The 19,787-nt window shown below is 35.1% G+C and overlaps 1 protein-coding gene across 1 annotated transcript in view; it reads left to right on the top strand.

Moving 5' to 3' along the window:
• The window catches only part of RAB11FIP2 (RAB11 family interacting protein 2), a 32,491-nt gene extending 13,008 nt beyond the window's left edge, over positions 1–19,483 (top strand). Inside the window, exons 4-5 of the mRNA XM_064716388.1 lie at positions 11,304–11,349; positions 14,893–19,483. Of these exons, the coding sequence (XP_064572458.1) occupies positions 11,304–11,349; positions 14,893–15,120 (274 nt within the window). The 3' untranslated portion in view covers positions 15,121–19,483. The remainder of the gene's footprint in view (positions 1–11,303; positions 11,350–14,892) is intronic.
• Positions 19,484–19,787: the final 304 nt, after the last annotated feature.

A 19,787-nucleotide genomic window follows, 5' to 3' on the forward strand; every position in this document is an offset into this window, starting at 1 on the left:
TGAAAATGGGGAGTATTGAGGAGCACAGTCTTTGTGCTTTATATGCATTTATATCAGTGCTTTTCTGTTTCTATGTTGCAAACTTTTTATTTAATTTGATCGTTTCCTACTTTGTTTTGAAGTGACTTTTATTACTAATGTGTGCTGTGAAGGTTTTTGGGTGTTTGTGTTTGTGGAAGACCTTGTTTGTGCTTCAGAATGGCTCTCCCTGAAGTCTTCTGCTTTGCCTGAACATTTGTTGCTAATTTATTACATTGCCCTAAGTCAGGTTTGGAGAGGGAAAGGTTTCAAGTGTAAGGGGAAGAGGAAACTGACTAAATAAGAGTGGTGCAAATGGGATTAGTGGAAATAAATCCTGTGGATGTCACTGTTTGGGGGGGAAAAAAACAAAGGAATTTTTAGGTTCTATATGTTAGAGTACAAGAATTAAAGAACATTCTGTTTCTAAATGGGAGCACTCACATGAGCTCTTATCTCACTTGGATTCATTTGGCTCACTGCAGCTTCGCTGAGTTCTGTGCATTGAAATTGTTGCACGAGGCAGCAGTTTATGTCTTGAGCAGAATGAATTAAATTACAGGGCTGATAAGGAACTTTGATTTAAATAATCCATTTTAATCTTTGTTTGTCTATCAATGCTTTACTTGTTTTCCTTAAGAAAAAGTGTAACTCACTTTTAGTTTCCTTCCTGGGTTCTGTATACTAGTGAGAAAGATAATCTTGGCTGCCTGTCTCTCTTTATACATGCATAAATATATATATATATATATTTATGTACACTGCCACCCACATATACTGTTCACAATAGATAAATGTTTAAGAAGTTAATTAACTTTCATTCCTTTGCATTCTTTTTTTTATTGTATATAAATGACAGGAATTAGCAGTCCTTGCTTTTTCAAGGTAATCATTCATTTCTGTGTAATGACTTAAATTTGGTAGAAAATGCATTTGAAATTAATATGCTTCAAACTGGAATCTAAAGGCTGTAAAATCAATCACTGTTTTAAATGGAAATCATAGTTCTAGAAAATTCACCTTTTCCTGTGCATTAATTTCTTAATTAATGACATGAGTAGTTTCTTTAAAAAAAAAAAAAGTTTTTGTTGTCTTGTTCTCTTAGAAGAGAGGGATCTTATTGTGTCCCATGAGTTAGAATGCATGCACTCCTGATTTAAACTTAGAATAATTTTCTTAACAAAAGTAATCATGGATGTGAATTAGGGAAATGAACTGAAATGAAACTGCTGTAGAAAAGAATTTGTTGCTAGAAGCTCATCTGACCTCAACAAATTATCTGCTTAGAGCCTTCTGTGAGTCCAGTCAATTCCTAGTGTCTTAAATGACATGTTTATACACAATCTTAGAATATTTTTTATTTAATGAATTATTTCTCTGGATTAGCATAAGGTTAGGTTGTAGCTTGGTTTGTCAGAAGTTAAACTTCCATTCTAGTAAGTTCCTTTAAATAGAAATAATTCAAATAACAATTAAAATTGCATAGCATTTCATTTTTTTAAATGAAACACTGTATTCAGGGAGATGCTAGATATAAGTAGTGAAATCTTTTGAAGTTCTTGAATGCAGCAGATCTTGATAAATATAAAACTTAATGGTAATCATGATGGACTTGTTTTCTTTGTTTTGTAATTAAAAAGCTCATCACAGTGCCCATTCAGAAGGACTCTAGTCATTTGTTTCTGTCTTTGTATGACAGCCCCTTTTACTGGTTCTTGACTTTTATGTAAACATAAACTTTTGATAAGACAAATAGATATTATTTTATTTTCAAAAAGCCAAAAACAGTAAACATTCTGACCTTTTTTGTGAAACAGCAATTATGGCATAATATCTAGCATGCACTAAGTTAAGTTAGAAGCTCTTTTTTTTTCTATGTTCTATTATGATGTTCTGTGTGAACCTTTTAGACTTGGTTTACTTTCTTCCAAATGTATCTTATAGAATTATTTTCTTTTGAAGTAGAAACTAATACAAAATGTGCATATTTAATAAGTTTACAGTTTAAGTTTACCTTTTATCTGTGGAGGATTGCTCGGATGGAATCCATTTTTAATTTTTTGAACTAGTAATACTGAAGAAAGAATGTGTATGAATATGTGCCCAAAATAAATGAGGCTGGGTAACAAATTCAGTATGCAGAAAGTGTAGGAAGGGAATTTAGTCTTTGGGTAGTTTCTTATTTGCTCAATGTGCTATTAAGCTCTTTTGGATGAATCCCATTTGTGCAAGTAAACCAGGCAGTACATTTTTATTAGGGTGTGTCCAAAATGAGTGTTCTGTTGTGGACCAGGTGTTTGCTTTGCAGGTGGATCTCCCACTTAACCCCACTTAGCTGAGCCTTGGTTTGGGTGATGGAGCATCCTGAGCTGGTGAAATCCCACTGGAGGATATATTCCAGCAGCACACTGGAGCCATGAAACTCCCAGTCTGTGGGACCAGGCTGGACATAGAGAAAAGTGCAAGGGAAAAAAACCCAGCCCATAGCATCCCTCCCTGAGAAACATCCACCAAGCCCAGCTCCTTCCTGTTTGTGGTGTGACTGTCACGTTCTCAGTGCTGGTGCAGCCACATCTGTAACCTTAGGGGGAAGCTTTTCAGTGACTTTGGTGAACTTTGGGTCAGGCTTAAGTCCATCCTAATTAATTGTGGTTGGTAATGTCGAGTGAGCAGTAACAATGTGGAGGACAGCAGCTCATGGCATCAGCTGGGTGAGCTGCTGAACAGCCCTTCACCAGCCCGTCCTGCAGTGCTTGGCTGGCTGGCTGCATGCTCTGGCACTAATTACTCCTACTTACTAATTAAACAAATGAAGAGAAGTACATCTTCCACGTGTTGCTCGGCTGCTGATCCAAGAATTATAGAAGCGGTTTAGCAACACCTGTAGGATTTTTTTTTCCAAAAGCAAGCATGCCAGGATTATTTAAAATTTTTTTGTTGCTATTTTTTATTGTTGCTGTTTCAAGAAGGTTTTAGAGGTATTTTGGAGAAGCAAAATAAATACCTATTTTGTTTGTATATAATGCTTACTAAGACAGGAAATCACAATGGACCCCTAATTTCTATTAATCTCTGATCTGGCAAAGTTGTTCCCTGATTTTGGCTAAAACTGTAAAATAGGGATGATGCTTTGCCTCCTGCAAATGCTGAGTGGATTAATGAGTATTTTTAGTGTTTTTGTAGATATGATATCACAGTGTTACTAAGTGTTAAGATTGGGGTTTCCATTGTCTGTTGTAGGCATCGAGATATTTATGAGCTGATTTCTTGACTGTTTAAAAATACAGGAGTCTCACAGCAAAACAAAAAATGCTGGTTTTGCAAATACTACAAAATCTGTTCATTCCAGAGGTTTTGTATCATACAGCCAAGAAAGAATTTTTAAGCAAAAAATGTCTAGTGCTCTTAGCCAGCATTTACCAATAATGATTTTGGTTTTGTACTTCTTAATGCACTGTTTTGAAACTTTTACCCAATATTGCCTTAAATTGCACTCATTCCTACAATTACTGCTATTGTGGCCCTCAGGAGGTTAATTTGCAGTCAGAAGCCACGTGGCTTTTGTGTTGAACACAGTTAAAGAAACTGAGGGTGCTCCTGGAAAACAAAGATTGTTTTGTGCCATAACCAAAGCTTATGCATCGTTTATCTGAAATTGTTTTTGTTTAGGAAAATACATGACACCACACTACAGGCTAATAAACTGATGTGAAAATTTCTCAATTTACACCACTTGACAAGTGCTAAAAGAAAAGCATCTTTAATTTTAATGTGTTATTAGGACCTTTTTAGAGAGATTGTACAAGTTATTAACAAGGTCCTCTGAGACAGGAGACGGGTAATTAACAAGACCTACAGAAAGGGAGTTTAGGTAATTAACAAGATCTCAGGCACTGGACACAGGGAGACAAATAGTCCAATATTTAAAGCTGACAGGTTGTTACTAGTCAGATCAAATTCCAGATCTAGGAAACTGGATTGGTAAGTGTTTGGGAGCTTTCTACTAAACATTATATATTTTTAAAATATATACACATACATGAATAATGTCTGTGTCTCTAAATACACATGTATAGTGTATATATAGATATCTCGTGTACATATATATATGTATATACATGTATATATATATATATATGTATATTTAGTGTATATACATATATATCTTGTATGTATATAGACATGTATATACATACAAGAGAGTATACATACTCTCTTGTATGTATACAAAAGAGAGGCATTAAAAAAACCCCTTCTAAAGTAGCATTTCCTTGACCTAACTATTGTTATACTTCATAGAAAAGAAGATAAAGCTTGTGTCTACATACAGATTACACTTTATCTCAAGTTCTGGCAATAAGTGTGTTACATTCTTAGCAATGTGAAAGATGGAATAATGGAGGAGAAAGGAACTTGTGAGATACTAGGATTCACTGTTACACTTACACATAATGCTCATATTTATAATATTAATCACTGGTGAATTGGAGCATAAATTATGAAAATATTACTTAAATTTTTTCTGTATTTTCTTACTGCTTCAGCAATTTTTCAAATTTGCAACTCAAAAAGAAAACAGCAGCCCAATCCTTCAATTCTTTTGCATCTTTCTGCTTGTAGTTTGTGAATGTGGTGATTTTCTTGAGCCTCTCTCCCACCTTCATCATATGTGGCTGTTAGAGCTGCCTGTCTCCTCAATGTCACATATTCCAAACAAATCAGGGACTGCAGTTTTGTTTTTCCCAATGGAGGCAATGTTTGAAATAAGCAATGGCTCTGCATTTTGATATGGCCATTATTAGATTTGTTAAAAAACGAGTGAGGTGCCATGAAAACAGGAGGCTTTTGATAACAGTGATGTGTTTGGATAATATTAAATTGCTAAGTCTGAAGAGCAGCTGATGCTGTAGCATTTTGAATGTGTGATGGTCAGGTGTTTACAGAAGCTTTTGCAATATCCTGGTGTTCCTCTGGGTTCCTGCTTCTCGCTTGAGCTGTGACAGTAGAGCAGGTGCCAATCTCGAGTGAGCTGAAGTTCTAAAGTAAAACCTGTTATCCCAAACCACAGTGAGGGTGAGTTATTAGTGCAATAACTTCAGCATAATCAAAGTCACTGTTAAAGGTTTCAATCTTGCAGAGTCACTGGCAACAGCTCCATTGGAATGATCCCCAAAAGTTGCCTGATGAGAGCAAAGGATTGTAGTGGCTGTGTATTTCTCTGCCAAATAGGAAATTCAGTGTACAATGCAATTCACTCTGTTTTTCACATGCCTTTTTCAGAAATGTTGCTCTCTAGATATTGCTGTGCTTGCTAAAGCAATAAGGTCTGTTAAGACATTTTAGCACATTTATTTCTCGGTTATTAAAAAATGACATCAGGTGAACTGTGGTATTTTCAAAATTTTGTTTCCTCTGTCAATGTTAGCATGTCTTATTTTAAGAACAGTGTACTTCTGCATTGATTTTCTTGAAATGAATAAGTTTTTTCAGTTCTCTACTGAAATTTGACTAGACTTTAGGCACCTGTGATCTACAGTCTAGGTAGAATATTGGTGGACCATGACAGCGCTTTAATTGTACTCTAGACCATGAATATTTGTTAATTCAGTGTGGTAAAGCTGTCAGTGGAACATTATTTTAACAAGAGAAATACACTGCTGGTACATGAGAGGTAAAGAGAAATTACAAAACAAGCAGAAGTCCTGCAGAGATTCTTTGTCTGTCCTGCCAGGACTGTTATCATCTGATTTAAAAGATCACTGCATGTAATAAGACAATAATGAAATCTTTTGCAAAGTTCCTACAAAGCAGTGGTCACAGCATTTGGGACATGACTAAGGTGGGCTGGAGCAATCAACTCTTTGAGGGATATTGTAGAAATACTTGGTATTAATCTTGACTTTTGCAGGCTCCTCACCAGCAGTCAGTCACTCCTAATGAGTTGACTGTTTTAGGAATACTGTTAGGAAAGTTTATCCTGCTGGCTGCATGACAAGACTTTTTCAAGCTTTCAATGTCTCTTGGTGCACATTAGGGCATGTGAAATCTTTTTGGAGAGGATGCATGAGGCATATTATCTTTCCCGAGGGAAAATGCACTGCCTGTTGTATTTCATTTTAAAAAAGAATAATTTGTTCTATTGTTCCTTTATTAATAAATGCAGAAACTATGTAAAAGCAATGCACTATTTTTTCTATTTCATTATAAGAACTAAGGATTAGTTCTACTCTTTTAATAATTAAAAAATGGATCTGTAGGTTTCGGTATAAAATATAATTTTAGGATTGTTTGATTTGTTTGTTTATTGTTGACTTAGAGATCTCTAATAATAGGGTTTTCCAGTGGAAATCCTGGCACAACTTTTAGTCTAACAGTTCTTTAGTGATCTCTTGAGAAAAAAACTTATTTGCTATAGCACAACTCCTAGTAAGAGGAGAAATATTTATATACTTAGAATTCTAAGTAATCAAGAAAAGGTAGTGAGAGCCACAAAACCTGATCCTCTTTTTGTGTCCTCCTGGGGTTACCCAAACTCCAAAAGGCCACAGGACATGGCTTGACAGCAGAGCAATTTATACAGTGAAGTGTGTTAAGTGATGTTCCCCAGAATCTAATTGCAAAATAGATGGTAATATGCTTTTTCTGTACTTGTTTAGCTGCCAGACAAGACAGGCATTCCTTTGCAGAATATAAAGTGAGCTCTGCATTGCCAGGCACAGCAGGCTGATATTCTATGGAAGGCTAAGTTTCTGAATTTCATTAACTGTATCTGATTTTATTCATTTCTTTTGGTTTTGGTTTTCTTTTTTTATTTCCTTGTGCAATAGTAATAACTTAAATGGCATCCTAATATTTCAAGATTTTGATATATGTTGTGAGAATCCAAAGAAAAATGCAAAAGCACTGAAATCAGAATCAGTCCAAAGACCAGGAAGTAGGATAGGAATAGAAATTTCAACTCTAGTGAAAAATGAGTATGGCAAAGCTTTGCTAATTACCTGTATGCAGACATTCCATATTAAAGGAAAGAAACTGAAAGCTCATACTTACCTCATTGGTATAATAGATGTTTTACAGAATGTTAAGTTAACATAAATTTTAATACTTTGAATAGTAATGATTAATTTAAATATCCTAATTTTAATTTCTAATAGTATACACTGCTATTAGATTAGTTACTACTATCATGTAACTAATAGGAATAGCAGAAGGTAAGTAAAAAGCTTTTGGTCCTTAAGAAAATACTCTTTCCATGGAGCAAATGTAGGAGTCTGATTCCCATTCATTATGTTGTCAGACTAAATGGCACTAAAATGTTTAAATCAGTTATAGGAAAGATTTGATGAAGATTGTTTTAATCTCTAGGCATTCAGAAGCTAAATATTTATGCAGCCACTAGACCTGATGTTTGAATTTTTAACTACTATTAAATTTCAATAAAGTTGTATCATCCTGAACTCAACTCCACTGTATTCTTCCTATACAAACTGTTAATTATCAACATGAAATGGAAGTATTTAATTACCATAAAAAAGTGTTATCAAAAAAAAGTTTCAATTAGTTCTAATGAAATGTTTTTAAATAGAGAAAATGACACTACAGTACAAAATAATATGCTTGCTATGATTAGAAAATAGCAACCCAGACCATTCTACAAAATCAGCCCTGCAGTATGTCTGTCTCCATTATTAGTTTATATTATTTTTATTTCTCATCCCTTTCTCCCCTCAGGAGCAGGACAATAGAAAAGGGTTCTCAGCTCAGATGAGCTAAAATTGAAATCTAAGCCAATGAAACCCCAGAAATTCAAACAAACTTTACTATTCAAGAAAAATGTAAAAAGAAAGTTATGTCCAAAGCTGTAAAATAATATGGAACAATAAAATAATGGGTATGATTTAATCTGGTAAAAATGCCTGTTATATAAAGTAACTGTCAGGGACACTAATTGAATTCCCAGCTGGGTGAGGTGGGGGACAGGACTGATTGTGCTGGGTTGGAGAAGTCTGCTCTGCCTAGAGAAGGGTAGAGGGGATGTGCAAGTTGGGGGCTCAGTGTCACTGCCATCATCCTACTGCAGCTGATTTCCAATCTGTGCTGGCAGGATTTATCTCCCTGCTAGTAGCTCCTTGAAGGTGATCTGAGAGAATGAAAATTTATTACTGGTAAGAGACAAACTGTTAAAAATCAGTATGAGACATCACCTGAAGGCACATGAAAAGTCCATTTGTTAGAAAAGAAATATCTTTTTTTACTTGTAAACTGAGCAAATTTTGTTTGGGCATAATTGGCCAATTATTGAATCCCACAGTGCCAGTTTTTCAGAGTCACTGTTCACAGTATGCCTCACTCTACAAAAGTCCAAAAAGATACTTTTTTTTTCCCAAGCTTTCAACATGGGAAGTTCTTCCATAGCAGGAGTTCCCTGCCAGTTTATCAAACTCTGGGAAAAAACCCCAGAGACTGGATTATAACTAATACTATCACTATGAACTGTGAGTGTAACACAGCACAAAACAATGTTATTTTTTATAATTGCTCAGATCAATGATTTCAAAACAATGTTATTTTTTATAACTGTTCAGATCAATGATTTCAGAATGCTTTTAGGCTGCCCAAAGGAAGCTTGTGCTGCTTGTACAGCATGGGCTGCAGTCCTAGACCCCAGTTTTATACAATTATTGCCAGTAATTGAGTGAGGTGGTAACTTTAGGGGTCTATTATTGTGATGAAATTTAAGTTAAAAAATAAATGCTCTCGTGAATTTCAATACACCAAACAGACAACTCCACCAACTGTTTGCATTCATAATTTTATAGCATGTTCTTTTGAGGTGTCACCTGCCCCTCAGACAGTGAAATAGGGGTGCAGTGATGGGAATCTGCATCTGCTCACACTCACCTTAGGCTGGGGCACTGGCAGGGAACTTTTCAGGGCTCAGCAAGGCTGATGAGCTCCCACCTTACTTAGCAGACACTTTGATTTAGAAAAATGTTATTATATGCAATCTCAGCACCTGCTTCTTCCTCCAAAAGCAGTATATTTTCTATGAATCTCCTTAAAGTATGAGTAAGAGCCCTCATAGCATTTGGATTTTTATTGGGGAATGTTTTAATAGCTTTTCATTTTTGTTTTTGCAAGCATATTCAAATTTCTTCTTGCAAAATACACAGATGTTCTCTTTTGAAATTGCAGTTATGATGTCCACAATTTTTCAGAAATTATTGCAGGTTTTTTTACTGCTTAAAAAAACCCCCAAACAGCTAGTCCATATTGCCAGTGATTTATAGTTCTAATTTTGAAATGCAGCCTCTCATAGTCAGAACTGCTGCTTTCATTTTAAGCTACCACTACGAAAAAGAGTCCCAGAACTTATTTCACAGAAACTAAAAAGTCATTGAAGGCAGTGAAAGATCCTGCTTTTTTAACCTTTCAGAAAGCCCCCCAGTTGAGCAGTCAGGCTGCATTATTCTATATCTTGTCTAACACGAGGAAACAGTCCCAAAAGAAAGATATCCCAAATTAACGCCACACTTCGTTAAATAGAGACATTCTTGGTTTTCACCAAGCTAATTCGATCCAGTTCAGTTAACTCATTTTTTTTTGTGCTGGGATCACGGAAGGCAGCCATGAATGGAGCGAGTTCATCATGTGTTTGACACATCCGAGTGGGGCTGAAAGGAGGCTGGGAGGGAGGGAGGGAGGGACCCTGCCTTTGGCTGGGCAGACAATGCCCCCTGAAAAAGGCTCCTCATTCAAAAGGGCTCTCAGCAAACGGGGCAGACTGCTGGGGATCGCTGTTCCACACAGGTGGAATGGGAATTTGGGAATTAGCCAGGCTTAGTGACACCTCTGGGTGTCTGCTTGGGACTGTTCCTCTAATCCAGTCTCTGTCAAATACCCTCAGATGGTTTACAGGATTTATTTCTGAGCAAAAGTTTGCCTGCTTTAGAAATTAAAAATTTAAAAAAATGAGATTTAAAAAAAAAAAATCTTTACATAAAAATACCTTCATTTATATTTTATGTATTTTTTGTTCACAAATTTACATATATATATATAAATATATATATGTAAATATATATATGTATACATATATATACATATGTATATATATATGTAAAATATATATTTTTTACATATTTTAGTTCACGAATTTATATATATATATATATATTACATATTTTTAGTTCGTAAATTTTTTGCCCTTCCACTTCTACACCATGAAATACGTGGTTTATAAATTCAGATAACAGTCACAAAATACATGTTCCCTAACACAAAAAAATCTTCACAATTAAAAAGAAAAGTATATGTATATATATGTTTTTTGTAGCTCTCAGTCACACATCACCCTCAAAGCCAGTACATGCAGTCTAACTAAACAGATTCATGTTGTGAAAGAATGTGCCTGCTGTGGTGCTACCAAGTAAATAATATTTGTGAGCCATATCTAGATTTTGGACACATTTTTTGGGAATGTTTTATCTCCAGACCTGCTGTAGCAAGTACATAAGAACACAGCATCCCTGATTTTTGAAGATACTTGCTAATAATTACACCAGCCTGTGTGGACAGTTTCTTAAGCCTGACATTTAGACATTTAGACTGTTTTTATCAGTATCAACAACATTATGAAAGAGTTTTCCTTTCTGTTTATGCATAATAATCACTAGGTTTATAAAATAATAGATTATTTACTCAGTTTTAAGTACCAAATAAATGTAGCTTACAGAAGATGGTTTTTTAGCCCTAAGCTGGTGATCTCACTGGAATTTCTGCAGGAACTTTGTCCTCTAGGAGCTGCCATGAAAGCTGGGAATATGTGTTAGTCTGTAGGGTTTGGTTGTTGGATTTTATCAATCTCATCCCAGGGACCTCTTTCTAGGATATTTCATTTAAAGTAGCACTCCATGCTTAGAAGCTCAAGCTAAGTCTAGAGATAAGAGGAGAGATCTTGCATTTCTTAATTAGTTATTCAAATTTGATGACAAAAAGAATACAAAAAATACAAAGAATTGTGAACAAAGAAAATATTCACATTTCCTTTAATTTCTAATATTTTCTTCTCCTAAGTTTAAAAAAATAAAGAAAATAAACTGTATTAAATACTTTGTAGCTGTGTAAGTTTATTTTATGTAATATATATATATATATCTTATATAATAAGATTATTCTTATGCATTCAAACTGTGGTGTCTAATTCAGTACTGTGTTCTAGCAGATGTTTTGGTCAAATAAGTGTTCCCTGCTAATATTTGTTTGGTATGTTTTTTTCCCCACAGTTTTAATGTGAATCCTTCTGGCTCTGAGGATCTCAGGAAAAAAACGGTGAGTTATGAAATGTCATGGAAAGCCATCAGCAAATGCCAGCTAATTGACACTTTTATAAGCTTATAAACTTTTGTTCTTTTTTAACCTCTTATATGGAAATGTTGAGGTTTTTATTTTTCTTTTGTTGAAATATACAGAAAACCTAAGTAGAAAAGCACAAGCATATTGTAAATTTGGAAATAAAGAAGGGTTTTGCACTTAGTATGGAGTTTAGCTGTGACATGCTGAAGAAGGAAATATTTAGTTCTTTGCACACAACCTGAATTTAGCAGTGGTTTAGATGACTCTAGAGAAGTAATGGTCAGGTTAGAAACTCTGCATTAGGCAGTGATTTATTAATTGACCAGACTGGAGCTTACCATCACTATAATCAGAGAGTTGAGGACAGTCTCTAGAAGGCAGATCAAAATTAAAATTATAACCTGATATGTTGTAGGATTAATAATGCACATAATAAATAAACGGATGAAAACACTAAAAAATATAAATGCTAGAAGGTATAATTCAAAATGCTCTTGTTTCTAAAAGTACTGAGAATAAATTGTGTACTAAGAAAAAACAAAAAATGATACACAGATTGCCTGGACAGTGTCTTTGTTTGAAGGAAAATGTGGTCTTACTAGAATTTGTTCTGTGAATAGATGACATCTTTAAAAGTGGATTTGTTTTCAATCTCTAAAATATATAGAAAACAAGTTTCACAAGCAAATATGACTTTGTACTGTTTGTTTTCTGCTGGTTTATGTAAATGATTTGTAATAACATTTGATGTTATTGTAAATGCCCAAGTTTTTATAATGTAAGTAGCTGGTGGGAGATGTCAGAGTATTTGAAGGCTGCCTTTGATCAGATAGTAAACTGAATTCTACCAGGCAGTTACTTAATCTCTGACAAAAAGAGACATCAAAAAATTGATTTAACTTAGCAGCCATTGTCTGTAAAGTAACCATAATTACAGTTTCTATGTGCTTGCAAATGTACTACTGCAAATCATGTAATTTATTGCCGGTAAAAGCATCGGTTTAATTCTTTTAAGAAATAAGATGTGGATTGTTTTATTTAAAGGATTTAAAGGTGATAAAAGAAATCCTTGATGATTTTTCCTTTGGAATACCAGCCATCCTAAATGTCTGTTATAGGATTATGAGGTGGTGCTCATTTAATGCAAAATACAAATTAGGTGGGGAAGAAACTCTATCTCAACCATAGTTTTGAATGAAACCATTTGAATTTCCTTTTAAATATTCAGGATTGCTTTCTAAGGTGTTTGAAGTAATTTATTATTAGATTCTGTAATATTAGCCCTCACCAAGTTATTACATTTCTTCCTTGTGCATATTATTTAGTAATTATGTTTGTATGCCTTCTCCTCTGATGCCAACACCTGTCTCTGAAAGCAGTGTTCAAATGGGAGCAGTAGCCAGTTGAAAGGGCAGCATGAGCTCTTTAAGGCCTAATTAAGAACTGAAAGGAAGATGAAGTAAGTAGGACAAAAGATGTGAAAGTAGCTTAGATGACATTCCCAGAGCAGAATTCCTCATTAGAACAATGAGGAGATGATCAGGGATTGCCAGGATTCATTTTATCTGTCCTTTCCTGAGGCTGGCAGTGTGTACCCCAACAGGGTTTTGTAGCTGAGACAATCATTCTTTGCATGGCTTGTTTAGAACCCTTTTTTCCCCCTTAAATAATTAATTATAATATTATTCTTATGCATTAAACTGGTGGTGTCTATTTTTGTAAATAAATAAGTGTTCCTTATAAATTTAAATATTACCTACTGGCTCAAGCTGAACATACCAAATCTTCTTAATTTTACCAATATTCATTTCTAAATGCTAGCGTACTTCTGCTAGAATTTTCTTGCATAATTAAGACATGTATGGAGCATGTGCATGATAAACATCTCTAAAGCAAATATATTACAGACAATTTTCCAGTAAACTTGATTGCATAATTAAAGTCATCATTGCACTACTTTATTCCTGTTCCTTTGTCAAATCAGAAAATTAGGCAAACCCTGCATTTCAGGCATATAAGTTTTAATGGTGTTTTCTTGAGTATGGAGAAAAATTTAGTAAAGAGAATAAAATTTATTAAAGAGAAAGTTTTACTTCCTTCTTGTAGAAGAAAATGTGCTAAGAATATAACCACAAAGTGAAGTTACTTTCTCTTCTATACTCATTGAAAATGGATTGCCAACCAATTTATAAATTTCATCAGGTTAGCCGTTTTAATAAAGTGGCAGTTACTGGTTACTTACAATCCCTTAACTTGGTACATTTAAAATACTGAATATGCATCCATAAATGTGACATTTAATGCTCGAGTGCAGAGAGAAACCCTTAAAAGCATATTTTTGAGAGCTACTGTTAGAGTATAATTGATGGAGAGAGCTGATCTGTCACACTTCAGCCTATTTGCAGGGCACCATCACTTTTAATTAGGCTCCTTTGAAAACTTTGCCCAGCTGCATATTTTAATGGGTCGACATGTGCCAATGTGCAAATATGGAGCTGTATGGAAAGAAAAGAATGGGGCATGGAAAAGGAATGAGTATGACTATTATGTGGTGTGCTTCTTAGCTGTGCAAGCTTTATAATTTTTAATGACATGCTTCTACTGTAAACAAAATCTGCCTCACGTGCCCTGTTAGAAGTGCTGGACTTTGTAGGTTCCATATCTTCTAACTGTTTTCATTTCTGAATGAGATGAAGCATACTGCTTAACATGTCTAACAGTGCTGATACTTCTGTAAACCAGCACACAAGAAGACATTCAGGTTTACAGTCTTTAGGATTACATGTTGTCCTTTTTAAGATGACTAATTTTTCTATCTTTAATATCTGCACTTACTGAGTCATCAGAAATCATTACAGAAACAATTCTGTTTTCCCTACTGCTTAATTCTGGGCCTCTCCTGCTTTAAAGCAAGCAAGGTCTTTTATAAGTACACATTTATTTCTGCCTTAAGTGCTCTAGTGCAAGTAAGATGTAACCTTTTGCCTTCACCTGCAATTTAAAATTGAAAGTTTTATTATGTGATTCAGAAGCCAAGGCCTGGAGAACCACTGGTGACTACAAATATTTATGTGAAAGACAGATGAGGGGTGATGTCATGTAGAGCTGAGTAAATGCTTTGCTGTGATGCTCTCCAGAGGAAAATACTCAGAGAAGTTACAGTAGGAGTTGAATTCTCAGGGCTCTTCTCTTGTTATTCCATAGTTAAGGGGGTTGGTTTCCCAAAATGGACCTGCCAGCTGTTGTTGTGCTCACTGCTCATACAGTCACTAACTCTGTGTGTCCACCTCACTGAGATTTTTCTCTGAGATGACAGTGGGAAATGTTCAACCAGCTGGGCAGCCCATCTCCAGTGGGTTTGCTGGAGGGAAAAGCACTGCAGCAAACAGAGGTGTTGCTGAAAAAATTGCTTTTCATGTCAAGAGATGCATGAGAAACACAAAAAGCAATAACCAATTAATTTTCTGCAGACACTACACTGCTTAATGAAATCTGGTGTTTTTCCACCCTTACCTGCAGGAAGGAAATCCTTTTGATGCCACTGCAGGATACCGAAACCTCACTTACGAGGAGGTCCTGCAGGAGCTGGTGAAACACAAGGAGCAGCTGAAGAAGAAGGACAGCCACATCCGAGAGCTGGAGGATTACATTGACAACCTGCTGGTGCGAGTGATGGAGGAGACCCCCAGTATTCTCAGAGTGCCATACGAACCCTCTCGCAAAGCTGGCAAATTCTCCAAAAGCTGAGACAGTGCTGCTTTCTGCTGAATGCATTAGTGGAAGGAGATCACACTTTAATATTTTGTCTTCTCTTCATTCCTTTTCTCCTAAGAAATTCCAGCAAAATGGGGAGGAGGGACAATGGCGTGGGTTTTTTCCTTTTTTTTAAAAATCCAAACACTAGCAGGGGCTGCCAAAAGTTGTTTTATGTTAGATTACTTAGGTACCTTTTTTTTCTTTTTGAAATTACATTAAGGTACAGAATACTTAAAATAGACTTAATGATACATAATAAATATGTCCATGCAGTTTATATAATAGCTTAGTGTTCACCATGTGGCAGTTTCAACAGAGAAGCCTGTGCTGTTATGAATGTTTTCTTGAATGATTATTGGCATTAGGCAAATATATTGTTCTTTTTTTTATAGCATGCCATCAAGACCACTGTTTTCAATCCATTGTAGTACTCTACTAAACCTAAGTGTGGTTTGTTGCAATGGAATATAGTCCTGCACATATTAGAGGAAAACAGTGATGCACAATCAATCCTTGCAGAGTAAATGCTGTATTCTATACAATGTGCTTTTTATATAACAATGTCAAAAAAACCCCCGTGCCATTTCTGTCATGGCACATGCTGGAACCAGTTATTTTACACTTAAATGCTGAATTTTGTGTATAATGAGCGAACTTTGGTAGTGAGCTCATGACATAAGGTTGTTTTGAGGATCTTTTTGTATGAAGTTACTGCATGCCTTTTCATGTGTTAAAAGTACTTTGAGCAGTGTTCACAGAGTCAGAGGTACTGGAGAACTCGAGTATGGAATAAAGAAATGAATACTTCTGTTCAGTCAAAGTCTACTGCCATGAAAATGTAGCAGAAATGGAGATGCTGACTTAAATAGACACGATAAATCAATTTAAGGTTGAGTTTTACATTATATATGTGTCTTAACTTTTTAAATCTTATGACAATGAAGTATATGCCTTTAGAAATAGGCCATGTTGCTTAAACACATCTAGAGTACTTAGGCTTTTCATTAAAAATGTCTGTATTCCATGTAAATAGTTCTAAAAGTCAGTTCTCACTGAGAAAAATGAAAGAAGAATGTAGTAAATATCTTCCTGATAATTTAATAATTGTTTGTAAAATGATGTATGAAAAGGTACCTGTTATTCAGTGAATTGGAAAAATATAGTGATGAAGGTATAATGGGAAAATACTGTAGGAGAACCCTCAAAATATTAAGATGAATAGATTTTAACTTTAATTTCCTTAATAAGAGTCTTACTTGGATTTTCTTTTGCTGTGAAACAGTAAAATGTTATTTAAAACATGTACAGAGAATATTTTAGATTTGGATTTAAGATAATTGTCTTCTCCTTTCTTTCTGCACCTGATCTGTTGGGTTTTTTTACAGCACCATAGCATGGCTGCTGCTGAGATGACCAAAAAAGCTTGAAATTAAATTCCAATTTTTGTTGATGTTGTGAAAGATTTTAGTACATTTTCATTTTTAAAACTGCAGAAATTGGTAATATCTTGAATACTTATAAATGGAAGGGTTGAGAAAGTTCTGTCTGACTGCTTTTGATGTCATTAGTATTGTAGGACAGCACAGAAGTATTCTAGTTACAAAAAAAACTTCTTTGTACAAATATTCTCAGATTTCATTTACTTATTTTTGGCTTTTTCTCCTTTATTTTCTTCTTTTCTTTAGCAACTACCTCCCAATCCCCATTTAGCACTGTCCCTAAAATGTGTGCAGCCAGAGTTGCCAGCCCAGCCGTGGGATCCCTTCGTGCGGATCCCTGTGCCTGGATGGATCCTGAGAGGTGCCAGCCCTGCCCAGCTCTAGAGCTCTGCATTTGTGTTTTGCAGTGCAGAAATCCATCCCACACCAGGCAATCTCTCTCTTTGGTCAGCCTGAGGATGTATCAAGTTTGGTACCTCAGAAACCACGTGAATGTTCTTTTCACCTACTTAGGATCTCGACGACTGTAAATTTGTTGTAATATATTCAAAGTGCCAAAGGTCATGTACTAGTTCATGGTATGCTTGCTGGTAGAAGTTGGGGTTTACACTCAATTAGATTTTCATTTTCTAATTACACCAGGATGTGTTTCAGTTACTCAGTATTTCCATAAAAGTTCTTAAACATTTTCAAATGCTTGGCTGCAGCCAGTGGTTTTCTCAAGTTGTTGATGGGGAATTGTTCTGCAATAGTTTTGAATTCCACACTCATTTTCAGCTAACTGGTATGAGACCATCTCTAGTATCCACAGTGCTTAAACCATCCCCACCAGTGAGGATTAACAACTGCACTAACCAGAGAATGTGCTCCAGTGACTTCTCACGTGCAAGCCAACTTATAATTATTAAAATGAAACTCTACTATATTTAGCACCTCTGAAATCACTTCTTTTAGAATGTAAATGTAGAATATCAAACTGCATAATTGACTAAAAGCAGATCATTTGACATATTTGCATACCAAGAATGATAAGCAGATTAAAGGTAGCGAAAAGATCAATTTTTGTGCATTAGTGAAGAAATTTAGTGAAGCTTTGAATGTGCTATCTAGTCTTTATCTGATCTCTGAGTGAATAAAAGCACCTTTTGTTTCTAACAATGTGTCAAGAAAGAGGGGAGAACAACAAATGCAATTTAGAAAAAGGTAAAGTTACTGAGAGGCAGAATGGGACATTAAAAGTATGAAGATATTTTTATAGAGTTTATAGGTAAAAATACAGGCTACTTTTGGAGCAATTCTTGAAAGATTACATACACATCATTTTCTGCTTAGAAGGAAAATATTAACATTTTCCTATATTCTGAGATTATTTTTTAAAAGCATCTTTACCCCACATGTATTTTTTGATCCATGCAGCTTTCAAATGAATACTTCTCATACAGAGTAATTTGTATGTTGAAAACAAAGGAAGTTCTGTTTTTCCCATAGGATAAAATTGTAGACTTTCTTGCAGATCATTTTAAACCCATAAAAACTTGCCACTTGTGGTCAGTGTTTCTTGCCCTTCAAAATATAGGGATGAAAATTTTGAACATCTCCACATTACTTTGATATTTTCTCTCCTAAATTAGCATAAGAGTTCATCCATGCATGCACTATATTTTGAAATTATCCTTTGAAACAGCTCTGCCATGTATTTTGCTTACTTAAAAGGACAAATATGAAGGCCATACTTTAATGTTGTAAGTCAGAAATGTAAACTTTCAGCCATTCAAGAAAGATGTTTAATATTTATGTATGTTACCTCTTGCTGCTGTATTTTAAGTTTAGCTTGGTTTTCCACCTCCTAATGAATGTAGCATTCTCTCTAGATTATAACTGCATTTATTGCTGTTGGCTCTGTGTCAAGAACTATTTGTAATTTTCCAGCTGTGGAAATGCTGCCTTGTATTTAGAAAGGTTTCATGATTTGGGGACCTGATGAAAATCATGCTCATTAGATACTAGCCTGCATTTCTTTCTGTACAGGATGCCCTTTCTTGGATGCATCACAAAACAGAACTGCTGTCTTAATGTGTTTACTGCTGCACTGGGGGTTATTTATGCTTCCAGCTTTAAAGAAAGATTATTGTCCTACATCAAGTATGTAAAGTGAGCTGATGCTTTTCTGCTCTTTGTACCATTGCTGTTGTAGATATGATAGAGGTGTTAGCTGGGCTTTTACAATGGTGAATTTAGAGCATGTTGACTAACTTGCCCTTCTTTGAAGTACTTGCTGAAGGATTATAGCTCTGCTGTGTTCATGATGCTACATTTAAGGGTCTGTCAGCACTTTCAGTAGGAAACCCTATTTTCAGGGATTTGTAACTTTAAAATTTCAATACAGTCACTGGAAGTATTTAATATGCAATAGGTAGCACTTTAATCTGTTTATGAAGGGGTTTAAGATTTGTTTCTGTTGAAAAGGTCACAGTCTCTTAAAGCATGGTGGGCATTTGCTTTATCTTTTATAATTTCTACATTGAGGAAGCCACTGTATGTTACAAGTGGTTGAGCCATTCCTATTCATCTTAGAAGCTTCCAGATGTATTACAGTGTATTATAAAAAGCTGAAGATCCAGGTTATATAGGAAGTCTGTAAAGGATAGGATCTCTACTTATAACTTAAGGGTTTTATTTTGTCTTGTGCATCAGTGGTAGTTTGTCTACATTTGATAATGGTACAGAATCATAACTATATGCACTTGTGAGAACTATAAACTTAGAATGCATGAAAAATTTTATTTTTGTTCCATTATTGCAACTTCAGATCCTTTAATTTGATGAAAATGTTATCTTAATATTTTAATTTCTGTTCATTAAATAAATATTGCATGTCTAACACTAATAAAGCACCACAATGCACTGCTGCAGTATTTATTGAATTGTGACATTAATCTGTGTTATGCAAAGCATGTGGCTCCTAAACTCCATGGTGTTAAGGTTCTCAGACCACAGAGAGAGGTATTTCCTTAGGGACAGCTCTGAATGAATATCCCAGATGTCTGAAGGGTAGCCATTAAGGGAAATCTCTTCAGTAGTGTCCAGAACTTTGAATTAGTGGAAAAAATTGTGTATTCTTAAATGTCCTAATCTGTATGTCTTTTTTCATATGGTATCTGCAATGCCTCTAAATGCACTATTCCTCTGATGCCATGGCTGTGTAAATATTGCCAGGAG

The sequence above is a fragment of the Zonotrichia leucophrys genome, chromosome 6 (genome assembly GCF_028769735.1).
Source record: "Zonotrichia leucophrys gambelii isolate GWCS_2022_RI chromosome 6, RI_Zleu_2.0, whole genome shotgun sequence".
In the NCBI taxonomy this organism is placed as follows: Eukaryota; Metazoa; Chordata; class Aves; order Passeriformes; family Passerellidae; genus Zonotrichia; species Zonotrichia leucophrys.